Raw genomic sequence first — 25606 nt, forward strand, 5'->3', positions numbered from 1 at the left:
ATGGAATATGATTTCCCCCAAATCACAAAGGTTCAGATTTGGCTGCTTTCAAATACCCTTGAGTGACAGGCAGCCAAATCTCCTGTGAATGAAAGAAGGGGAAATGACAACCCCATCTTCTGTGTGTGCCTCTTGTGCCGATCTCTGGTACTTAAAACATAATTATCCCCAAAATCCCAGGTGTTCAATTCAACTCAGTGATGTGGCTGCCTGGGTGGCCTGATTCATTAAGACCCAAGGTCACATCCAGTTTTTTTCACTACTTATTTACACAAGTCCTCAGTATTGGAACCGGAGCAAAAACATTATGGCAAAGTCCAAGGCTGTTTCTAATTTTCCCAAGATGAGGGAAGTAGTTAAATGTTTGGACTTGAAGGGAATATTCTACAGGGTTGCGTACTGTAGACAAGGGAAAGTTTATGGGATGATGAAGTATTAGAGGGCTAATAATTAAGCAGAGAAAGTCAATACAGTAAACGTGAAAACAGGTTTGCCTGCATCAACTACATGAAGTTAAACACACATGTGAGGAGAGACTCTGGCGTTCCCTCAGGGTGGTGCCCTCAGACTCCCTCAAGGGGATTTTTCTTGGTTACCACTCAAACTGTAGTCTCCCATTTGCTGATGGATGAATGAGCCTGTGTGTATCCCACTAGGTTGGAGATTCACCTTGGCTCGTTAAGAGCTGGTAACCAGGTTTTTCCTACCAGGGACCCTGGTCCTGAAAGTGCCCTGTGACTGACTATTAGCAGGCCAGCTTCCGTACACACAAGTCCCCTAGAACTAAGTACTGGCCATTGGCTTGTTCCTTCTTCCCTGACCACTTCTCTCCCATCAAACCACAAATTACAATGGGCAACATTCCCTTGTGGATAGTGGAGAGGAAGCCACACCTGGAAAGAAGATTGCTTTGTACTTTATTTACAACAGAATGTAAGAAATTTATTAACAATAATAAATAACTGGGGGAAAAAACACAAAACAGCCATAACATGACACAGAAGGATGGCATGTGTGAGGGTCAACTTTTGTTTGCTTTGCTTATAGTCTAATACTGTGCATTCCAAAACTTGGTCCTTCACCAGTGGCAGTGGTGTATACTAAATCATTAGCTAATCAAGATCCCAGCCTGAAATGTAAACACTCAAAATTACACTTGAAGCTACATGCACGTGGCATAGGTATGACATTGACTCAAACAACCTCTTCTCCGTGATTCATAGAAACTGAAGGGGGCTTTGCAATTCAATAGACATGCTTCCCTTTGTAAACAAAAACATCCTAAAGCATTTGTTAACAACAAAATTGCCATTAATGACACCTGAAAAGTTTTCAACATAATCACATTCTCTTATTGCATTAACCCCTGAAAAGCTTAAACATTTAACATTTCAAATGCAAACAGGTTGTTTTGAAGGTAGAACACAGAAGAGCCTGGCGTTGCCTCCTCGTGCCAATGCTGTGCAAATGTGTAATATTTCAGTTTCAGCAAGAGTTGTTTTAAATAGTATATCCATGACCAGTTATAGTCACGGGACAGATTTATTTATTTATTTTTAATTTCAAGAATTATGGCTCAGATGACAGGGTGTTATCTAGCCTACCGAGTCAAATGATCAAAAAGGGACTAAAATTATTTAGACAATTCCTGTCTATTAGATTATCTGAGCACACATTATATAAAAGTCATATTCTGACCCTTCTGAAAAGTAAATTCCTATTGACCTAAACCAGCCAGCGACCTTGTTGTCTCTGAGCCATGAAGAAGAGATACTAAGGAAAGTAGAATTTAAAAACTACACACAAGCACATCAGCCTTGCAATTTTCACAGAAAAATGATTTCTTGACAAGTGTCAGAATCTGTACTCTCTTAGGTCACTGTGGATTACAGTGCCTTGGAAGAAAACCACATCACTACTTCTGGGGACTTGGATTTAAGTGCTGGCATCATACAACCACGGCTGTATGCTTACAGCTTTACTTTCACACCCTAAAACATGGCTCATAAATACCTCCACATAAATAGAAACCATTCCTCTCACACAGATGCAAAACCGTAACAGAAGGGTTTATAAATTAGCTCACCAATGAGTGCATATTGTGTCTGTTGTAACGGTGGTAACTGAAAAATGTCATGGCCTCCTTCGCTTTGTTTTATTATGGTCCAAAAGTAGAAAAGTGAAAAACAGTCTTCAGAGTGGGACACACATGGAAACCTTCTTATCCTGGGAAAGCAGTCAGAGCGACAGTGCTGTGCTCCAGCTGACAGAGAAGTACAGGGCGCTTTGTATCTGAAACCCACCCAAGTCATGACATTTACAGTCCTTTTCCAGATGCTGTGCACGTGTTATTTCGTGGATTATTTACTTTAATTTGGCTACCACAACAAACTGGTGGTATCTGACTCACTATACTATATTTATATATACATATATATACAGGTATAATACAATTTTGGTGAACAAAGTTGAAGGTTTCCACATTGCAGACAGAGGCACTGAGTTAAAAGGTTCTATTTTTCCCCCAAACATGCTTAATGAATTCAAGTTTCAGCTTTTTTTTTCTTCAAAGTTTCCATCGTGCAGTCATTTAATCTCCACCCTTTATTACAGGAGTTATTAATGCTCTATACACATTCATCGCAAGCTTATATCCCACAAAAAACAAATGCATGTATGGAGAATGTAAAATGACACTTGAAAATCAAGACGAATAAAATATTGATGTCATTTATGCTCGTTGATACTGGATTAAATAGTCAAAGCAGCTAATATGCACTCCCCTTTTATTAAATGTACACAAATCAATTGCAGACAGAAAACTGAACATATTTTAAGAGCACACATATTTGATGGCTAAAAATCACACTATCAATAGCAGTTTGTAACTGATGCCTGTGGTATTGCACTGGCTATGAGAGAAAGAAAACTCACAGAAAGAAATCAGAAATTAGCTTTCGAAAGCATGTAGAATTGTTGACCTTGAGAGAGAAAGTTATTTTACAAACAGCAATGGCATTAATGGAAAAACTAGGTTTCAGATGTGTTAACAACCTGCACAAAATAAATTGGTTCTATTAGAAAATGTTCCCGTCCCATCCTGATTTCAGCTTGCATACAAATGGTAAGCAAATACACACATTATCACTGCCTTGTGAAAATAGAATTTTGCTTCCTAAAGCCAAACATTCTCATTAAGTAGGTCTGTGTGGAAAGGGAGCCATTGAGTTCATGGGGTTTGATAAAAGATTAAGTTTTCCCACAAGCAAAAACCATGCTACCATACCATGCAAAGATGTCTTACTAGAATGCTATTGTTTTTAGCGAACAGATGCACTGTTGATCTAAGCTATATGCGACCGGTTTCCCTGGAGTTCTGGGTTTATTTATTTCTTGAGCTAAATATCAACCAGTAGATAAAGAAATGATTTTGACAGTCGGATGCATGACTTACACTGACTTGGTGCTGGGCTCACAGGGCCAGCGCTTGCACCTTTGGGAATTTGTCAACTTGAAAGACACAAGGCGGACGGCTGAGCACTTGGAGAAGCGGGCAGGGTCCACTGGCTGAGAGTCTACAAGAGGAGGATGTGCTCACTCCTTAAGTCTACGTGTTTCCTTTGGAATCTGTTTTGGGAAGGTCCCTTTCCTGAGGTCGGAGGTTACATAAGGAAGGTTAGCTGGGGGCTTGGCGTGGCCCGGTGGCCTTCCTCTCTTCCTCTCATGGAGGACGAAAATAAATGCCTGATTCTGCTGGCCCACCCTTCTGTGTTTAAAGGCAGTGAGGTGCGAGGGTGGCAGGGTTTTTCCTCTCAAGATCAAAGGAGAGTTCACTTTCTGCCACTGTGTTGAATGATCTCGCCTCCTGTCAACCTTGAATCTAAGAGCAATGCTTGCCAGAAAGCAAGCTAGACAGAAGGGCTTCTTCTATCTCTCCTCTTTTTTCCACTCTATGAACAGGAGTCGGCGATCTGTTCACTCTCTCCTCACACTTGAGAGTATTTACTTGACTCTGTGACATTCCCAATACGTGGGTGTCAAGGAAGGAGTGAGAGAATGACAGTCTTTTTTAAGGTCCGGTGACGGGTAATCTGTCTGGACGTTATTAAAAGTAAAACCAGGAGGGAGATGGGAGACAATTCTCTTTTTTAAGGGTTTCCCCGAACCGGACTTCCTAACAAAGTTAAAGCCCAATTATCTTACTCTACCCTTGAATTTCTTTGAATAGGCAAGTAGTCAATGAATTCTACTCAATTAATTGCAAATTCTGAGAATCTTCACGGATGATGGTAACTGACAAGTTAAGGTCTGTTGGTACCTGTAGAGAAAAAGAGATAGTTTCTCCTCACCTGGGCCTTTCGGGTCCTAACTCAACTGGTCCAAAACCCGCCGGTGAAGGTCACATTCACCCATGCAATTCCAAAGACTTCTGAGGCCATGAGGGCACAAAGGGGAAGTTATTAAAAGACAGAAACAAGTGGAATCTTTATTAAATTCTCCAAAAGGTATAAATCTGTTGTTGTTAATTGCACTTGGAGCCTCTGTGGGTTGGTAATTAAAATTTTCAAAAAATTTTAAGTGTTAGGCCCCAAATCCTGAGTCTGACTAATCAAAACAGGAATCTTAGTACCTACTGGTATTCAAGTATTGGTGACGAGAGGTTCAAAATTTAACAATTAGGTATGTTAAGCCTGAGAGTATTTTTGAAAATTTCAGGTTTGATGGGAGAAAACGGACTTCATTATTTTACCACACCTTGTAACAGGGCAGTGCAGTTTCCATTTACTTCCCTTGGGGTCCATACCAACTCCATCAAAGGCTCAACCACAAGGCTTCCTCTCTGGCTTCTACCTGTGGCTACAGAAGATGCCTTCTGTCCTTTGCACATCCTACATTTTGCATCTAATGTGACGCTGTGTGGCATACATAGGGACTCATATTATATGTGAAATGACTTAACCACGTGCACATTCAGAGATCGAAGGAACATGTGTGTGACAAAGCAGTCTTTTTCTATATTAGAAGAGTCTTTAAAAAAAAACACCCCAAAATGAAAATAGAAAACCCCGTGAAATATTCACATGAAGTTACTCTGATTTGGGCTGGCATGGCTTCGCTGAAGAGGGTACACCAGGTAAATTCAGGGTGGCCTTTTTCTCGGGGTCTGGAAGTGTGAGAGTTTCTGGGGCAGACTTTTTCCGGGGCCGATCCCTGGGGATGGCCAGGAACTCGGGCGCGTCCGTGGACAGAGGCGTGGAGGGAGCGCTAGAAGGGGCGCTGCGGACCGAGGACGGCAGCAGGGGAATGCTCGAGATAGAAATGGCAGGCGGGAAAACGCCAATTTTCTTGTTGGTGGCTTCCTGAGTGGCTCGTTCAAATTCTCGGACTTCGTCCATGGTCATGTCTTTGAAGGAAAAAAAAAGAGAAAAATAAGTAGTGATTCAGAAGAGATGCAGATGGATTCATCTCTATGCCTAATTTTAAATGACCTATAGGAACCCTGTGATAAAGGGGTCTTTCTGGATTATATACCAAATGATCACTGAAATGCTAAACCCTGAATTTTCCCATGGTATGGAGGCAAACCTCTGAAATAATATTCCTTGATGAATACCCATCTAAGACTTCCCAAAGCATTCTTCAGTAAGTATCACACTTTATGTATTCTCAATAAGAAAATATCAGGAGAGAACAGAACCAGACCAGAGCGGTGTGTGTTGTGGGCACAACTACTATTAGACCTGGCCATCTTCTGTATAAAGGGAAGGTGATGAAAGCAATCAGTGGCCCCAATAGGATGCATACAAGGTGCAGCAAAATTAGGTTTATAGTGGTGAGTTCGTGAAACACAAAGTTTATTCTTGTAATATTATTTCCTAAATGTTATTTTCCATACAAACAATTGTACACCTATTTTTGCCCCACCTTGACACATAGGCCACATAATAACGTATGAGTGAACCAGAAGTACTTTTCAAAAAACAAAATCCTTAAGCAGACTTCCCAGAAAGAATTATCAAATTTTCTGAAAGGGAAAATTTTTTACAAAGGAATTTATAAGATTATGGTTGTGTTGAATAAAATTTGGAGTAGAACAAAAAATATTGTAACTGTAAACTTATCACTTCTTTTTTTTTTTTTTTTAGAAATTACTTTTATTTTTTATTTTATTTTATTTTATTTTTAAATTTTTATTTTATTTATTCATTTTTAGAGAGGAGAGAGAGAGAGAGGGAGAGAGAGGAGAAAGAGACAGAGAGAGAGAAGGGGGGAGGAGCTGGAAGCATCAACTCCCATATGTGCCTTGACCAGGTAAGCCCAGGGTTTCGAACCGGCGACCTCAGCATTTCCAGGTCGACGCTTTATCCACTGCGCCACCACAGGTCAGGCAACTTATCACTTCTTAAAAATACTAAGACTATTAAACAACTTAAAAAAGAAATTGTTATTTTAAAAAGAGGTATTGCAAATAAAATGGAAACTCAGAAAAATTTCAGTGAATCGGGGTCTGTTTCTGCTATAAATGGGTATCTTCTTGGAAAAATCAGACTTGCTAAAAAAAAAAAAAGCTGCTGGATACAGTGCTCTACTCCCTATGTCCAGCAGAGGGCAGAAACCACCCAAAGTAGACAGAATTTTGATCTTACAGTCCCTTCCAGACTCTCATAGAAGTTCCCTTCCTTGACGGCATTGCAACCGCTCAATTGAAAAGGAGACTATTTCCTTATTACTGTGTTCATGGATGTTAATTTTGCATAATTTCAATCTAACTTGTACCTACTTGGGTGATGATTTAAATTTTATCAACCAGCATTGCAGTTTTTAGTTGTGCTGGACAGCAGCGTCTTGATTTCAACTGGTTTTCATTATGATAAAGAGAGACAATGGGAAAATGGTCTCCAATGTGAAGGAATTCCACAGAATAAAGAAAATGTCATGAGCATTCAGAATAACCACTTTGTGTAACTTCCGCAGAGAAACAGGCATGTCTTTTGCTGAAGTCACAGGAATGCCTGCGAGTTGCAGCCAGGGACTACACGAGCTTTCCCATGGGGACACCCATTCTGGGTACCACCGTCTACCTTGTAAACTGACCTACTAACACTAGCAATCACAGTAAAACAAAAAGAAAACCGAGCAAAGAGCCGAGGTGGGAAGCTGTCAGAACTCAGAATGAGACAAGTGCTGTGCTTTGAATCTTTTGGATGGGTGGTGTCACCCCTTTCCTCTGGTGTCCTTTTTCTTTTTTTAAAGATTTTATTTACTGATTTTAGAGAGAGGAGAGAGAAAGGGTTGGAGGAGGAGCAGGAAGCACCAAGTAGTAGTAGCTTCTCATATGACTGGGCAAGCCCTGGGTCTCGAACTGGCATCCTCAGCGCCCCAGGTTGATGCTCTATCCACTGAGCCACCACAGGTCAGGCTTCTCTGGCGTCCTTTGATGGCTCATTCTGATAGCTTTCAAAGAGCAGCTAAGGGGGGCCTGGTGTCTAACATTCTTAAAAGAAAAGGTAATTGAAAGTGATGAAAATTCAAGGACAGTTTCCTTAAGGAGCACTGCTAACTTCAGAACAGGAAGAGAGGAAGAGGGAAGTCCTATCGATTTGGTCTGTGCAGAGAGAGGGTCAGCTGGGCTAAATCTTGTGAGAGATTTTCTGCAAATCTAATCACCACACATAGGATGGAGAGGAAAAGTCACAGCCATTTTGACCCACAGGGCAGTCACATGCATCTGATAGCAGCCTTGCAGGGCACATCCAAAGGCATGCTCTGAAAACTTAACTGAAGATTTCCAAAGCGCAAACAGAAGGTCTTCACAATTCCAAAGCATCCATTTACAACAATTGCTACCTCTCAATCTTCTATAACTATATCATCAATTTCTTAAAAATCAAATATGCATTATTCTGGGGCATGAGAGCTCAAGCTGGCTCCCAAAGAGATCACAGCTCTGCCAAAGGGACATATATGACTCAGTGATTACATTTTTCTTTGGTATCTGTTTCTCCTCTTCATTAGCATGAATGACTGAGATATAACGATACTGAAAATGCTGGCATACTCCACAGAGTCAGCTCTCAGTTTCCAACATGCCAGGAACTACCCAAGGCTCCTTGGGGCTTATCTTAAGTCCCAAGCTAGATAGGGTACAGTTCCTGGTCTCCACACCCACACTGAGCTGCTAGTGTATGAATAGACTGCAGACCCACCTCAACATTAACCTAGTAAAAAGGAACTGAGTGGGTGGAAAAGCTATAGAGAGCCATAGAAAGCATTTTAAAGCAAATGTCAGGAAACTTAAAATACCAGGTGAGCTAGAACCCTCCCCTTGAATGAAGAACTATTACCTATGTTTGTACCAGTTTCCAGCATGATGTTCTAGTGTTCATATGACACCTGATCTTACCCCTCTGTTCTTTTATGGTGTAGGCCAGGCTGTTCACTCATAGCACACAATGTTTCCACTCTCCGTGTTCCTGGTTTTACTACCGGGACAACCCGCCAGTCAAGCAGCTTTAAAGAACTAAAATGTCCGAGAGCAAGAGGGGACACTATCCAACTCAGACCTAGCTCAGAGTCTTTACCAACAGCTGCTGGGCACCAACAGTGTTAGTGAAAGTTTGAGAACTGAGCGTTCACAGTATTTCAAAGACCAGTTGATGTGTATGTTTGGTAAAAAAGGGTGGGCAACATGTTTTAAAAATTCTACATACACTTGTTTGGGCATGGCTCTCTATGTCATCCACAGTAGAGGAATGCTGATTGCAAACTTTTATGTTGGTTTGTTCATGCATGTTTTTCTCGTATTCGCGAACATCGTCCATTGTCATATCTGAAAGAAGGTCAAGACGTTGGCAACTTCCGTTATTAAATGCAAACTTTCAGTGGGGAGACTTGAGGGAAAGATGGTAGTTTAGCAGAGGCCAAAGAAAGGTTTAAAAAGCAGGGGACTTACTAACTTTATGAAGAGTAAATCATAAAGTTAGCTAAACCAGCCAGAGGGGGAGTAAGTATAAGGAAGTGAAGCCAAAATAAGTCTTAGAACAGAGAAGAGTGGAAATTATTTAGGGGTGACTATTGTCAAGTGAGCTAAGTGGGTAGAGTATTAGCACGTGGGCAGTGCCATAGCCCGAGATCTCCTAAAGCAGAATTAGAAGATCCCTTTGGGGACAGGCTCAGCTTTGTTTGGTTTAATACTTACCTTCTGTTTACCTTTCCAAATAGATTCTTTAAGTCAGTGCATTCGACAACAGAAAGGACACTTTCATTGCTATTCTAGAAGACAGACGTAGAGGCAGAGAAATGATGCTTACAGGCACAAGTGAGACCGGGTACAATGCTCACCCGGAGATGTGTTTTTGCAGAGTACATGGTGTCAGGGAGTGCAGGTCTACACTGAACTTCAAGTCTAGCCTAACAGCTGGAGGAGGGCTTACACCCACACTCGCCTATAAATAAAATGGCACGTGACATTTTGATTTTTGGCCCGAGTCTGCAGTTTTTCAGTATTTCAGGATTATGATCTGTTAATCTAGGTTCTTGACGGGGGACAATTATGTCACATTTCTGATAGTCACAACTGGGATGCCACCCTTTCTCCAGCAAAGAATGATCTAGTCCTACTGTCAGTGGTGTTAAGGTTGGGAAATGCTACCCCCCAAATCTAACTGATAAAGAAAACTTAAACATAGAACACATCCATTTTTAGTACGTGAAGGGCATAAAAATAACAGCTGGTCACATTTTAAATACTTCGCTACATTTTATCAACAATCTCCCCAAATGGGCATTCTCCTGTGGCTCTCGCAGCAGAATTTAGCTTCATGCCTCTTTACAATAAAGTTATGCTGAGCTGCAACCAGTTAGTCAACCACTCTGATCACTAACTGTCTTGGGGATTTTTTTCTTAGGTATTTCCTGCATCATCGTGGTTTTGGTATCTTTTTATAGCAATGCATGTGTGTTATGTGAGATTTAAAAAAAAAGACTACTTATTCATTTTAGGAGTGGGGGGAAGAGAGAGAGAGAAGGTGGGAGAAGCAGGAAGCATCAACTCCCATATGTGCCTTGACCAGACAAGTCCAGGGTTTCGAACTGGCGACCTCAGCGTTCCAGGTTGATGCTTTATCCACTGCGCCACCACATGTCAGGCTCATGTGAGATTCTTTTTATTTCCAAAGGGGAGACTTGTCAGAAGTTGATATTTTAATTCAGTGTAGTCTGGGGCCATGATGGAGGGCGGGTCTATATCCAGACCTGGGCTGTGTTATTTAATGGACGATCTCCTCCCACACCCAGAACTGTCAATCAAGAATGCTGTCCATAGCAATGTAAGTATCAAGAATGCTAAGCAGCAGTCTGGCCAAGCAAAAAGCATGCTTTTCTTTTAGAAAATTGAGTCAATGGAAGCAATAAAGATGCTGCTTTGTAGTTAGAACAAATGCACCTTAGTTAACAATAATAACACATTATTTCAACACAATCATTTTAATATCAAGGGCTGGTTATCAAAATGTTTTAAATACCAATATACTTCAAATGAGTGCTGAGGTCATTTTAAGCTAAAAGTTGAAAATTTAAAGAAATTTCTCTGTGCTGATTGATGTTCATGAGACATTTCCTTTCCTCCCCCTGACAAAGGCATTTCGGTTTCTTCTAATGAATTCCAACACAAGTCATTCCTTAGCTTTAATTAGCTCAATGGTAAGAGAGGGGCTTACACTGTGTGACCCTGTGCTTTCAAATACATATCAATTTTATGGACAAGAAGGTTTTAATAACAAAGATACTCATTACTGCCTTATTCATAATGGTGAGAAACTGACAACAACCCAGGGGCTGACAGTACTTAGCAAACCAGCAAACTGTTTCAAATAACGTAGAAAAATATTTAACAGTATAGAGAAATGTCCTAGGTATACTGATAAATACAAAATAGGAGGTAAAAAAGGATACATCTTATGTGAAATCACTGTGTCAGAAAAGCATTAAACACATTTAAAAGAGACAAAGTAGGCCCTGGCCGGTTGGCTCAGCGGTAGAGCGTCGGCCTGGCGTGCGGGGGACCCGGGTTCGATTCCCGGCCAGGGCACATAGGAGAAGCGCCCATTTGCTTCTCCACCCCCCTTCCTTCCTCTCTGTCTCTCTCTTCCCCTCCCGCAGCCAAGACTCCATTGGAGCAAAGATGGCCCGGGCGCTGGGGATGGCTCCTTGGCCTCTGCCCCAGGCGCTAGAGTGGCTCTGGTCGCGGCAGAGCGACCCCCCGGAGGGGCAGAGCATCGCCCCCTGGTGGGCAGAGCGTCGCCCCCTGGTGGGCGTGCCGGGTGGATCCCGGTCGGGCGCATGCGGGAGTCTGTCTGACTGTCTCTCCCCGTTTCCAGCTTCAGAAAAATACAAAAAAAGAAAAGAAAAAAAAAAAAAAAAGAGACAAAGTATCCATTTCAGATGTTAGCAGTGATTACTTCCATAATTTTCATTTTCTTATTTTCATCTATCTACAGTGTCCACATTTTCTATATCAAATATGCACTACTTGTGTAAAAAAGAAAAAAAGAACATTATTTAAAAGTCTAGGTCCTGGCTGGTTGGCTCAGCAGTAGAGCATCAGCCCAGGGTGTGGAAGTCCTGGGTTCAATTCCCAGCCAGGGCACACAGACGCGCCCATCTCCTTCTCCATCCTTCCCCTCTCCTTCTCTTTCTCTCTCTCTTCCCCTAATGCAGCCAAGGCTCCATTGGAGCAAAGTTGGCCTGGATGCTGAGGACGGCTCCGTGGCCTCCACCTCAGGTGCTAGAATGGCTCCAGTAGCAACAGAGCAACGCCCCAGAGGGGCCAAGCATCGCCCCCTGGTGGGCATGCTGGGTGGACCCCAGTAGGGCGCATGCGGGAGTCTGCCTGCCCCCCCTTCTCACTTGGGGTGGGGAATACAAAAACAAACAAACAAACAAAAAGTCTATTATTTGCAGTCATTAGAAGAGAGACACCAGCAATCCAGAATTGATAAGAAGCTAGCATTCTAGAAACATTAGCTCTTTTTTAAAAAAATTAAGAGTTAAGAAACAAAGTTTTATCTGAAAGAAAACAAAGCAAAACAAAAAACACCTCCCCATCAGACCACATAATGATGGACATTTCTAGTGAAGTGGTTCTCAAGATGATATGATACTTTAGTCCCAGCTGATAGAGAAACAAAATATGTTTGCCTAAGTCCTGAACTTCCCCACACACCATTCGTGCTTATGAAAATGATGTAAACATTTTCAGTATTCCTTAGTAATTTATGGGAAGCCTTATCAAGAAAAAAATGTACTTTCCCATTCAGGTTATCTGGTAAAATGTATTATGTCTTGCTTCCCCAAAGTATATATATTACCTTGAAATCTACATACAAATCAATTTTCTAGTAAATTCAATTGCATGTGTCCAATGAGAGATTCTCTTCTCAGAAAAGACAATTCATCTTCATTACTGATTGATTTTCAATGTTCAGAGACATCTAACCATTTAGGTTACGCTCTCTTTGTTTCCAGCAAGCAAGTGCATATGTGCATCAGGGAAACTCTTAATTAAAAAAATCCTATGTCAATCGTTTTGTAAGTAAACTGAAAAAAAAAACAAAAACCCCAAACACCCCTTAATTTATAGATTCAGAAGGTCATAATTTACTTTTCTTAAATAAAGGCACTTTAAACAAGTAATACTGCGCTAATAGCCGGATTTAAGAGAATATTGGAACACGGTACTTCTTCTATGAAAGGTACACCCTATTATCTTTTTTTTTTTTTCCATTTTTCTGAAGCTGGAAACAGGGAGAGACAGTCAGACAGACTCCCGCATGCGCCTGACCGGGATCCACCCGGCACGCCCACCATGGAGCGAAGCTCTGCCCACCAGGGGGCAATGCTCTGCCCATCCTAGGCGTCGCCATGTTGCGACCAGAGCCACTCTAGCGCCTGAGGCAGAGGCCAAGGAGCCATCCCCAGCGCCCGGGCCATCTTTGCTCCAATGGAGCCTTGGCTGCGGGAGGGGAAGAGAGAGACAGAGAGGAAAGCGCGGCGGAGGGGTGGCGAAGCAAATGGGCGCTTCTCCTGTGTGCCCTGGCCGGGAATCGAACCTGGGTCCTCCGCACGCTAGGCCGACGCTCTACCGCTGAGCCAACCGGCCAGGGCCCACCCTATTATCTTTGACACGTGGTTGTCAGAGGTTGACAGTGGCAGTGGGAGGTACTCTGAGGGTAAAAATGGCCCCTTCACTGCATTTCAGGGGAGCAAAGTTTCCCTTCTCTGTCCTCTTGTGGGGGGCTATTTCTTTCCTTCGCTTTCTCATGCTCCTTCAGGTGAGAGCAGAGCTGATCCCAGTGTCCAAGCCTAACATCTGAAGGTCAGACTGAGTGGAGGCTGAGCAGAACCTTCTCTTCTGCCAGATGGCTGAGCTGAGACTGGAACCTCCTCCTCTACCATCAGCTCGGCTTCACCAGAGACGCTCTGGACCCTGGGGTTTGTTCATTGATGAATCTGCCTTGATTTCCTGAACCATGAACTAAAGGCTCTCATTAAAGAGCAACTTTGTGAGTCTTGGTCCACTTCAACCACTTCCTACTTTTTAAAAAGTAAAATATGGGCTCTAATTATTATTTAATAAACCACTCAAGTAGTGCATGAATTATGTTTCATAGAAATAATCCACGTAGTATTGGATTACATAGAGAACAGCTCAACTCCTTTTAGCCTCCCCCACGAATCCTATTTCTTCTGGAAAGAGCCGCTGTTAAGAGTTTGAGGCACGGGTTGCCAGATTTTTTTGTTTGAATTCACATGTATGTTACTACACATACAGGCAAAATCTCATTTATTTCTACTCATGGAGTCATACTCCTGTATACTAAACTAAACTGTACTGCACATATTGTTCTGGCTTGCTTTTTCCACTAATGGAAAACGTACACATTTCCATATCAGTATAAAAGAACTACCTTATTCTTTTTAACTGTTATAAACAATATTCATAGTATGGCTCTATTATAATTTACTTGACCTAATTCTGCTAATGTACATTTACACTGAGACTAATTTTTAGCTTTTATAAGCAACAACTGAATAGCTCTGTACCTATATTCATGAGCACATGTGTAGTATGTATGTATTTATTTATTTATTTTACAGAGACAGAGAGTGAGTCAGAGAGAGGGATAGACAGGGACAGACAGACAGAAACGGAGAGAGATGAGAAGCATCAATCATTAGTTTTTCGTTGCGCATTGCAACACCTTAGTTGTTCATTGATTGCTTTTTCATATGTGCCTTGACTGGGCCTTCAGCAGACCGAGTAACCCCTTGCTGGAGCCAGCGACCTTGGGTTCAAGTTGGTGAGCTTTTGCTCAAACCAGATGAGCCTGCGCTCAAGCTGGTGACCTCGGGGTCTTGAACCTGGGTCCTCTGCATCCCAGTCCGACACTCAATCCATTGCGCCACTGCCTGGTCAGGTCATGTGTAGTATCTCTTAAGAATAAATTTCTAGAAGTGGAATGACTGGGTCATAGGTTATTTGTATTCATCATTTTCATAAAAACCGTCAATTTGTTCTTCTACCCCTCAAAACTAAGTACTGTTGTTCTCCTAAATTTTTGCTATCAGATGGGCAAATGCCATATCTTTCTGTCCTTTTTGTGAGGTAGTTTCATCTGTATCTGTCAGAACCACCGTCTCCCTACATATTTTTTTTTGGAAGGGTGAGGATTTCAAAGACATTCATGAGGTTCCACTTCTTTCTAAATACTGTCAGACTGCGAAGCAAAGCCCTGCTTTCACGAAGCTGGTTGCCTATTTTTATCCAAGTCCTCTGAAATGTGTTGCTGTTACTTCTGTGATTAGTGTTCTAGTCATGCAGGAGACTCTCAAGGCTCATGAACAGAGACCAATCAAGGCTTTGGAAGAGGAGCTCATCTCCTCCTGATGGAAATGGTTACACATCCCCGTGAATGCGAACAGAATAACGCCTGTTTGGGGAAACAGTTATGTGACAGCAAAATGCTGAAACTCAGAAAAGATGCAACATGAAAATCCTTGGGCAAGAAAACATGACTGTCATCTACAATGTTCTTCCTTTCTTTATTATTCATTGACCCTTTAATTAAGCACTGGAGGCAGTCAGTCTAATTAGGAAGACATTTAGGGCTGCACTGCAGAATGGTGCACGTACTGTCTGTGCACATTACAAACACCAGCCCAGGAGGTGAACGCAGCTAAAATCTAGCCCCACGCCTGCAGCACCTGCTGCATCTGCCTAAAAGGGGCATCTTTTTTGGATTCCCACAAGGTCCTGAGGATATCTCCCATTCCTTAGTCTAACCCATTTCCACGGTCCTTCCTTGCAATCTACGCTGGTTTCCAGCCCATGTCGTCTGCCAGATGTTCCCAAACTTTACTGAGCACCAGATACACTGAGAGGGCTTACAAGAACACAGATGGCTGGCCGATGCCCAGTGCTTTCAGTCCAGTAGGTCTGGGGTGGGGCCCAAGGATCCGAGTTTCTCACAAGGAACCAGGGGATGCTCAGGCTGCTGGTTGGGGCCTTTTTTTTGAGAACCAGGTCATAAGCTACAGGCAAGGGTTGTTGTTTTGTTTGTTTTTACTTTGGACCTTTTCCTTTTCTATGTTTACTAATGACAACCTCCCTGAGCCTGCAGAGACCAAAGAAAAAAAAGCAATTCCAGGTAAGCAGCACTGAAGGGCTGTCCTGGTAGGCACCTGGCTTCCCTAACAGCAACACACCCATTTATTTACCTGAAAGGCCCAGTCCCCAGCATTACCTTGAGTAAGGGGCTGAGAAGACAGTCTGTGGGCAGGGCTATTTCCATTCATTCAACTGGAGTGTCTGCATCGGGTAATGAAGGAGCCACTGTTTTGCTGGCAGGCAGAGCCGTGTGTGTGTGTGGGGGGGGACACCAGCAGCAATTTACACGAAATGAATGGGGTGGTGCTCAGACCCCTGGCTGAGTGAAAAGGCTGCTTGTTTTGGTCTGGGCTGGGATTGTGTAGCCAGGGGTGGAGACCTCCTCTGGGGAGTACCGGGCACCCTGTGATCTCCATCCGGGAAACCGCATGCTGTCTTTCTGCAGAGAAGGCTTTTTGTCAACAGACTCCTGCAGTCTGTCCCCGCCTAACCCAGGCAGAGTCAACAGGCATGTAAGAGTCAACAGGTAGGTGTTCTCCTCCAGAGCTCTCTAGGACCTAGGACCGGAGACCGCCAGTTTCCTTTCATGTGTTATGCTAGCTTCGGGCACTTGTAATAGTCTGAGATTTTTCCTTTTCTTTTTTTATGGACTAAGAATATTTAAGTCTCTTCCTTATCCCAGGCTTGGTTTACCCCATCATCAGTACCATCCTCCACCCTCCAGCAGGTCACAGGCTAGAGAATCACCACAATGTTTTTCTCTTTTTACATCCTGTCTCTGCGTAAACCCTTTTTCCTGACTGACAGGCTTGCAGTGCTCTGTTCCCTTCTCTAGGACTCAGTATCCTCTCTGACGCCGTGTTTTCTTAAAAGTCCGCACTGGCATTCGAGTACTAGAGAGAAGTCTACTGAAGTTCCCTGTGTCCTCTCAGTCCTCAAAGCAGCAGCTATCTGGCCCTTCAGGTCCTCTTCACTCGCCAACCTTCTAATCAGCTTGAGCCTATTAGTCTCGGAACATCCTTTTGCTATTCCCTTAGTGTTGGTGGTAATGGAGCCATGAGTGTGGAGGAATCCAAGTTGGGACAGATATGTCCTTAACCTTTTTTGGGGGGGTCTGTGTTCCCTCTAAGGATCTGAGAAAAGCTCCCAGGGGAAAAAACAACCAGAAAGACTGGCTTCATGATCAGGGGAAGTAATCACAGGACACATTCCCCTCTCCCGCCTCACAAAAGACAACCGCAGATAGGCAGGTCTTAGGGAGACATTAGGACCACGTGGTATGCCAGTCAGTGCACCTCCCTCACTCCAGCAGCACCCTGGGGGTGTGTGTAAAGAGAGAGGTGGCCTTTCAAAAGAATCTCTTCTGGGAAGAAGCATTTGTTCTTCAGAAAATGCAGATGGGGAAGAGTGCAAAAAAACAGCCTGTGGCCTACAGAACCAAGCTTGTACAAAACGTGGCTCAGAAACAGCTAGCAACTTCAGTAACAACCACTGTCTCTGCTGATGCAGCCCAACCTATCCCTTCACTTTACATTTGATACCTTCTGTTCAGAAGAGGAAGGGGACTGGCGGAACGGTGACAGAAAAGCACCAAAATGCAATTGAGGTTACACAACAGAAGAGATTCAGTGTGAGTTAGGCCAAGGCCAAGGAGAAGGGTGTTACGTTATATCAGATCTAACCCAATTCACCAGTTGGGTGTGCTTGTTGCTATTTATAGTCAAGGACACTAGTCTCTGATGACTGATCCTGGGAATGTAGAGGATTCACGTGGGCAAAAGGATAGTGCTGAGGATCTGGGAAAAACGGTCCATCCACCACAGGATGAGGCAAATGGTTTTCATTTACTAGAAATGGGAAGAATTTGTTTCACTCTTTCCAAATCATGTAAAAAAAAAAAGAAAGAAAGAGAAAAGGCCAATACAAGAGCCTCAGAATTAAGGGGGTACCACCTATGACTCTGCCCTTGAATTCTTGTAGAATCCTTGCTTTTGGTGAGGGAGTGTTTCAAGTGATCTCTGAATCAAAGGACGGCTTCCAGTTGGTATGATGCTTGAGGCAGCTTTGATCTTGAAGTTTAGTATAAATTAGGATGAGGCTGAAACCCATCCAACAGAGAATTATGGAGTCCTGTATGCAAGTCAAGCATGCAAGCATCAAACACACTGAGGTCTTACTTAGTCAAAAGTGAAATACTGCAGTTATTTTAGACCAAGCTTCTCCCATTACATTTTCCTTCATTATGTTCTGTAAACAGTGGTATTTCCAATACAGGAGGCAGTAGCCCTGCCTTTGTTGTTGTCTTTCCAGGTAGCGTCTGAAGCCAGATGGACTGAAATCCCAAGCCAATACGTTATGAACTTGTTCTACAAGTTATTTTGGGGAAGTTGACTTACCATACCACTCATCGACCCACGCAAAAGCCTGTCTGTGTCCAATCAGCAGAATATCTCGGACCACCTAAAACAGTAACAGACGCAGGTTGAAATAATACCATGCTTGATGAAAACTATCTGGAAAATAGATTGTTCCCAATTCTAGGAATCCTGGCAATCATCAATTTCTCCAGCCCTCTGTCCTTTTGTAATGACAATTATATTCAACACACACAGATACTGTACTTGTATACCCTTAGCTCTTTCCACAGTGGGCATGTCCTTGGTGTAAATTAATGTCCACCTTACTGAAAGTTGGGCTGGAGGTGTGTATGACCGAGACAACAACTTGGCAGTCACATGGCAATGATGGAATTACTATCCAGGTTTTTTTTTTTTTAATACCACTTTGAGATTTTCCTCTTTGTTTATCCTTATCTAAAACAAGTTCAACTTTTCATAGGTAGAAGGGTGTATTCTCATGTGTGCCATGAGGCCATAAATGTTCGAGATCAAAGACTTTTCTGAGCAGTAAGTCACTTCAAATTAAAGATCACTTAATATTCTTCTCAGATATTATAAATTTTGTACAATATTGTAAATATGGCTAATTTTCTTTAAATAATTGAAGATGTGGGGATATGTGATGAGTAAATATATTTATAGGCTTGACTATCATGTAATGGAAGGAGGAAAAAAGCAAGTGGAGTCAACCATTATGGAAAGAGGTAACATAAGAGACCCGAACCAGAACAGGACATCAGGGCAATGACGAGCATGACTGGAGACAAACGGAATGAAACTGTTCTTGACGGTGGACAAAGGAAAATAATAAATATAGTCTGTGTGTGACACTGTTCAAGTGCTTTTATTTCATGGGATTCCTTTTTTTTTTGCTCCTTCATAAAGATGCCTTTTTATGTTTCTTGGACACGAGCATACATTCTCCCTCCAACGTTCCTTCCTTCCTGCCAGACAAACCCATCAGTTGTGAAAAACCACTCGTGGAACATTCAAGCACATTTCAATAAATGAAAGATTTTAATTTGGTGAGTGTGCAGACACAAGGGAAGCATTGATAATAGTGTTTATTATTCCAGGACTCTGGCTATCTAGTGAGGCTTACAGGGAGACATGCTATGAAAAGCAGCAGCAATGTGGAGCCGTCCACACTTGAGCGCGTCAAATTCATGGGACTCCAAAGCATAGCACTGAAGCATCAGTAAGTAAGTACGCCCCATTACACTCGGCACAACACAGCTGTTTGCTTGGAAATGAGAATTCAGTAATGTGCTAATGACTCACTTTTGAATGTCCCCGCCCCCCCTTAACTGTTAAAAGATTCTTAAAAACCAAAGGTGTTCAGAGATAGGCGCCCATGCAAATGCGAGCCTCAGACAGCCATTTGCAACTCCTGTGCCAAACAGGCACGTTTGGGGCATTGATAACACTTCATTACTGCTTGCAATTGGGCAGTGGGCATGCTTGTGACTGGAGTGTCATTTTTACAGGTGTTTTAAAGAAACAGAGTCTCAAAACTAGCCAAAATCTTCTGTGATTAAAGAGACACAATGAGCCCTGTGGCAATCTACATATACTTTGTGAGAGCAGGAAATAATAAAACGAACTGGGGTAGGGGCCCTAGTGAGAGATCATTTTGGGTTAAAAAAAGGGAATGTTGCAGAAAGTCAAGGAAGGTACAGCCTGAGTCAGACACAGAGCTGAGGCTGGAAATATTTACTCTGGGAGCCCTGACTGCCTTCCTGCTTAGTGACTGGGACACAGCAGGACAATAGGAGGTCCTGGAACTTGATTTCTGCACACTTCTCTGTCTCAAATTTGTTCCAGGGTCTGCTATGATCATGAGCCCAAGTTCAGTCCATTCCTTGGACCTAAATTCAAGATTTACACATTTTATTATCAAGTGCCACCCTCTGTCATATTCAAATCTATCTAAAGTAACAAAAAAATCAGTATGTTAAGGTTAAATTCCAATTCTTCCAAAAGAATTTCAGAAAGCTATTTTTTAAAATCAGTTTTTAAGTGGAAAAATAAACAGAGACCCAGGCTATCTGGAATGCAGAGACGACTCAGGCAGCATTTATTTATATGGAAATGGAAGGAGTTACAAAGGGCAATGCACAACACTGTACACTGCATTGCCCACTTTTTTCCATGAGGACAGGGGTCATGTTAAAAACCCCTGACAAATTTAAATCATTATCAAGTGAATTCCTACTACAAAATAAACATGTTTAGCCAAAGAGAGTATAGAATTGAAATCTGTGTTTTGAGATTGTTAACATTCTTCGGTGACAGAATTATAATATGAGCGGAAATTCTGCAATGTGCCATCTAATGAGACTACTCAGATTTTTTTTCTGCCTCTTGGGGTGTCTTCTACCTTTGGGGTCTACATTTGCAGGACCTTTTGAGTGAGCATTATCCTTGGGGACTGCACATACAGATAAATCCTGTGCCTCTACCTGGAACCTAAGTACCCAAGTACCAAGTACAAGTACCCATGCCTGGAAACAGATTAGCCCAATGCCAAAGGGAGAAGTATGGTTTTTAAAAAATTTTGTATTTCAATTATAGCTTCCATTCAGCATTCATTGGTATTAGTTTCAGGTGTACAGCACAGTGGTTAAAAAACCATATATTGCTGTTGGGCAGATGAAATATATTATGCTCACTTTGTTAAAGATGGCGCTGTCCACGTGGAAGCCCGTCGCCCAGGTGATTGCTTGGGATGGGCTTGATTATATTAATTTGTGTTGGGGGCGGGCTGTGGGCAGGCAGGATCCTTGTATCTTGGGGCTTGGTTTTAGGACTAAGCCTTTCCCACCCTTTTTGATGTGGGGTGGCGCAATCCCATCATGCCTCAGATAAGTGACTTTTATTAGAGACTTCCCTATTTTGTATATTGGATTAAAGATTTTGATTTCTGCACTATAAAGTGGGGCAGACCACGAACTTGCTCTCTCGGTTCCTGAGATTAGCATTAGAGTTGAGAGCAGAGAAAGGCCATGTGGAGGAGGCTAGGAGAAGTAGCCAAGATGGCGGAGTGCTGAAAGAGAAGCCAGTTAGTGCAGAGTTTGTGTAGATAGAAGGAGATGGAGAACAAAGGAGAATGAGGGTAGTGAGGTAGAAACCTTTGATTCTAGGAAACTCGAATAAGTCAGTAGCTTTGTGAGCGCTGAATGAGTGGGTTTTGGAGCCCAGTGTGTTTTATTTATTTATTTATTTATTTATTTATTTATTTATTTATTTATTTTTCATCTTTCTGAAGCTGGAAACAGGGAGAGACAGTCAGACAGACTCCCGCATGCGCCCGACCGGGATCCACCCGGCACGCCCCCACCGATCAGGCCAATTTGTATTTCTTAATCCCTTTCACCCAGTCCTCCAACCCCCAGCCCCTCGAGCAACCATCAGTCTGATCTTCTGGGTCTTCAAGTCTGTTTCTGTTTTGTTTGTTTATTTTGGTTTTTAGATTACACATATAAGTGAAATCATATGGAATTTGTCTTTCTCTGTTGGGCTTATTTTACCTAGCATAATACCTTCAAGGTCTATCCAAGCTGTTGCAAATGGGTAAGATTTTATTCCTTTTTTTTTTTTTTTGGAGAGTGAGGGGAAGGGAGGGGTGTGAAGGGAAAGGGAAAAGGAAAGTGGGAGGGAGAGAGGGAGAGGGAGAAAAGGAAATAGGGAGAGAAGAGGGGGAAGCATCAACTCATTGTCCCACTTAGTCATGTACCCATTGATTGCTTCTTATACATGAGATAGGGACTCAAACCAGTGCCCCCGGTGCTCTGGGATGATGCTCTATCCACTGTGCCACCAGGCAGGGCAGATTTCATTCTTCTTCTTTTCTTTTTTTTTTTTTTTTTTTTTTTTTGTATTTTTCTGAAGCTGGAAACGGGGAGAGACAGTCAGACAGACTCCCGCATGCGCCCTACCGGGATCCACCCGGCACGCCCACCAGGGGCGACGCTCTGCCCACCAGGGGGCGATGCTCTGCCCCTCCGGGGCGTCGCTCTGCTGCGACCAGAGCCACTCTAGCGCCTGGGGCAGAGGCCAAGGAGCCATCCCCAGCGCCCGGGCCATCTTTGCTCCAATGGAGCCTTGGCTGCGGGAGGGGAAGAGAGAGACAGAGAGGAAGGAGGGGGTGGGGATGGAGAAGCAAATGGGCGCTTCTCCTATGTGCCCTGGCCAGGACTCGAACCTGGGTCCCCCGCACGCCAGGCCGACGCTCTACCGCTGAGCCATCCGGCCAGGGCTCATTCTTTTTTTTTTTATGGTTGACTAATATTCCATTGTTTATGTATACACCATAGCTTTTTTTATCCACTTGTCTACTGATGGGCACTTGGGCTGCTTCCATATGTTTCGAACACCCAACTTCCTGAACACACTCACTCAAGGACATGGAGGTCACAGAAGAGGAGATGACGTGTAAAACATCTATTAGTGGAAGAAAAGTAAACCTGTATGTAAAATGCATTTTCATGAAATCAGGGTTGTCTAGACACAAGGTCTTTACCTTGAGTTGGCTCAGCACCTGTGCCTCTGTAGTACGTCATTACTCCAGCTTACCATGAAGATAGCTGCGTCATCTATAGCTCGGGAACTGCTGTTTGTTTACTTACCTTGTGTACAAACTGTTCCACTCTGGTCTGGAGCCCCCAGACCTCAAACTTCACGGTCACCAGCTTGTAGGAACACATGATGGGCTGATGACTGTCTCTCCAGCCTTCCCTTAACTGTCCCCGTCCTGTCTTCTCCGACTTGAAGTGTTTAGGGTCCTGAAAAAAGTATACCAAAGAAATGGTAACTTAAAAGTTCAACTATCATTTGTATGAAATAAAGTGAAGTGAATAAGGGAAAAAAGCCATCCGCCAAAGGCCACACTGTATAATTCCATTTACATGAACTATCCAGAACAGGCATATCTATGGAGAAAGAAAGGTTAGTGGCCTAAGGCTAGGGGATGGGGACTGTATAGGGAATGACTGCCATGGGAACCAAGTTTCTCTGGGAGTGATAAAATGTTTTAATATTAGATTTAAGGGCCCTTGCCGGTTTGCTCAGTGGTAGAGCATCGGCCTGGCGTGCAGGAATCCCAGGTTCGATTCCTGGCTGGGGCACACAGGAGAAGCACCCATCTGCTTCTCCTTCCTTCCCCCTCTCCTTCCTCTCAGTCTCTCTTCCCCTCCCGCAGCCAAGGCTCTATTAGAGCAAAGTTGGCCCGGGCGCTGAGGATGGCTCTGTGGCCTCTGCCTCAGGTGCTAGAATGGCCCTGGTTGAGAGAGAACAACGCCCCAGATGGGCAGAGCATCACCCCCTGGTGGGCATGCTGGGTGGATCCGGTTGGGCGCATGCAAGAGTCTGTCTGACTGCCTCCCTGTTTCCAACTTCAGTAAAAAAAAAAATTAGATTTAGGGCGATGGCTCAAAACTCTGTAAGTGTGCTAAAGATCACTGAACGGAACACTAAATGAGTGAACTCTATAATTTGTAAATTATTTATCAATGAAATTGTGAAAAAGCAATGCAATAAAAAATGCCATATGCTACCACAGTAGGATTTTTCAGGGTGTGCACTGGCTCTGGGTTTGCTGACATTCCTGCATAAAGTAATGTTATAACAGTTGTTATCCTAAGCACGTGTTTACTGATTGTACACTGGGGACATGGTACAGAAGCAGGGGTTACGTTATGCTCCTCTTTGATCTGATTTCTGTGTCCCGAGGGGTATAACAGGGCATCAGCTCTGTGTGGGGTCTGGAAGGTGTGGTCTGTGTGGCTCAGAGAACCTCCCTCCATGCAGAGAACATACTCTGGACGGTCTCTGTTCCCCAGCCTTCCTCCAAGGACCCTCCTCTTTTGCATCAGTTGTGGGAAAATGATGGGCCTGAGGGTAGAAAGGGACCAGAGTGGGACAGATAGATAATTAATGGAATACAAAGTTTGACAAAAGGGACTCTAGAAGTGGGGGAAGAAAAAGAGCATGCATTATAGGGACCCCAATGGAATAACCGCTTCTGCCAAGGGAGGGGCTGATGGTCTTGACTGTGGGGTAGTATTTCTGAATCTTTGGTACCAACTTTGCCATGCTGTAGTTTTCTTACCTGAACCAACCCAGAAACTGCCACTGAAACTATATGCACAGGCCTGGAAAGATTATGATAAATTCATAACATGATACATGAAAAAAGTGTACACATAGTCTGGCCCATAGCAAGCACTCCATTAACATAAACCAGGATTGCAAGTCCCAAGGCAGTCAACAAAGACTTGGAGTAATCCTGCAGTCCAGGGCAGAAGTGTCAATGCCCTTCCAAAACACCATGGAGTCTGCAGTAAAAGATTTGATGTTTAAGGCCATGGGAATAAGTCTTGCCTGCCCGGTGTTTCTATACCACATAGAAAAAGAAGCCCTGGCTGGCTGGATAGCTTGGGTGGTTAGAGAATCCTCCTGAAGTGGAGAGGTTGCCAGTTCAATCCCCGCCCAGCGCACATACAGGAACAGATGTTCCTATCTCTCTCCTGCTCTCTCCTTTTCTCTCTCTAAAATCAATAAAATAAACATAAAAAATATAGAAATAAAAAAGAAGAACAATAAATCAAGAGATGGATCAGCAGGGAGACAATCTCCAAAGATGGTGGCCATCGATCTTTCCCCTCACCGCCAGAGGGGTGTGTGTGGCTATTTGCCTTCCCTCCCCTTGAATTGTGACTGGCCTTTGGCTTGCTTTCACCAATGCAATGTAGTGGAAGAGACGCTGTTTCAGTTCAGGTCACACAAATGTATGTTCCAGACTCCAGACTTTTTTTTTTTTTTTTTTTTGTATTTTTCCGAAGTTGGAAACAGGGAGGCAGTCAGACAGACTCCCGCATGCGCCCGACCGGGATCCACCCGGCATGCGCACCAGGGGGCGACGCTCTGCCCATCTGGGGCGTCGCTCTGCTGCAATCAGAGCCATTTCAGTGCCTGAGGCAGAGGCCATGAAGCCATCCTCAGCGCCTGGGCCAACTTTGCTCCAATGGAGCCTCGGCTGCGGGAGGGGAAGAGAGAGACAGAGAGGAAGGAGAGGGGGAGGGGTGGAGAAGCAGATGGGCGCTTCTGCTGTGTGCCCTGGCCGGGAATTGAACCTGGGACTCCTGCACGCCAGTCCAACGCTCTACCACTGAGCCAACCGAACAGGGCCTGTTCCAGACTTCTTAAGGATAAAATAATCTTCTGCAATAGCCAACATGGATCACTGGTGGATTGCATTTCAAAAGCGACTAAGAACTGTGGGGCCTCACAGCAAATGTCAGTTCCAAATAAGACTGGATCGGTACTGCCCACTCAGTGAAAATGATGGAGATGCTTCAATCCGTGTGTGGTTCCTCATTGCACCACAAAATTATATTAGGATGTTGCAAAATAATGTATGAGGTACAGGCTAGATGGAAATGAGAAGGGCAGTGTATTTTTGAGATGTAGGATACAATTATTATTATTTTTTTTGGTATTTTCCCAAAGTGAGAAGCGGGGAGGCAGTCAGACAGACTCC

The 25606-nt window shown here is 43.4% G+C and overlaps 1 protein-coding gene across 1 annotated transcript in view; it reads right to left on the reverse strand.

The window, feature by feature from the left end:
- Positions 1–2769: 2769 nt before the first annotated feature.
- PITPNC1 (phosphatidylinositol transfer protein cytoplasmic 1) overlaps positions 2770–25606 on the reverse strand; it is a 280286-nt gene continuing 257449 nt past the window's right edge. The window contains exons 7-9 of the mRNA XM_066386509.1: positions 22695–22850; positions 18064–18127; positions 2770–5404 (exon numbers count right to left, since the gene is read on the reverse strand). Of these exons, the coding sequence (XP_066242606.1) occupies positions 5088–5404; positions 18064–18127; positions 22695–22850 (537 nt within the window). The 3' untranslated portion in view covers positions 2770–5087. The remainder of the gene's footprint in view (positions 5405–18063; positions 18128–22694; positions 22851–25606) is intronic.

Source organism: Saccopteryx leptura, chromosome 5 (assembly GCF_036850995.1).
Source record: "Saccopteryx leptura isolate mSacLep1 chromosome 5, mSacLep1_pri_phased_curated, whole genome shotgun sequence".
In the NCBI taxonomy this organism is placed as follows: Eukaryota; Metazoa; Chordata; class Mammalia; order Chiroptera; family Emballonuridae; genus Saccopteryx; species Saccopteryx leptura.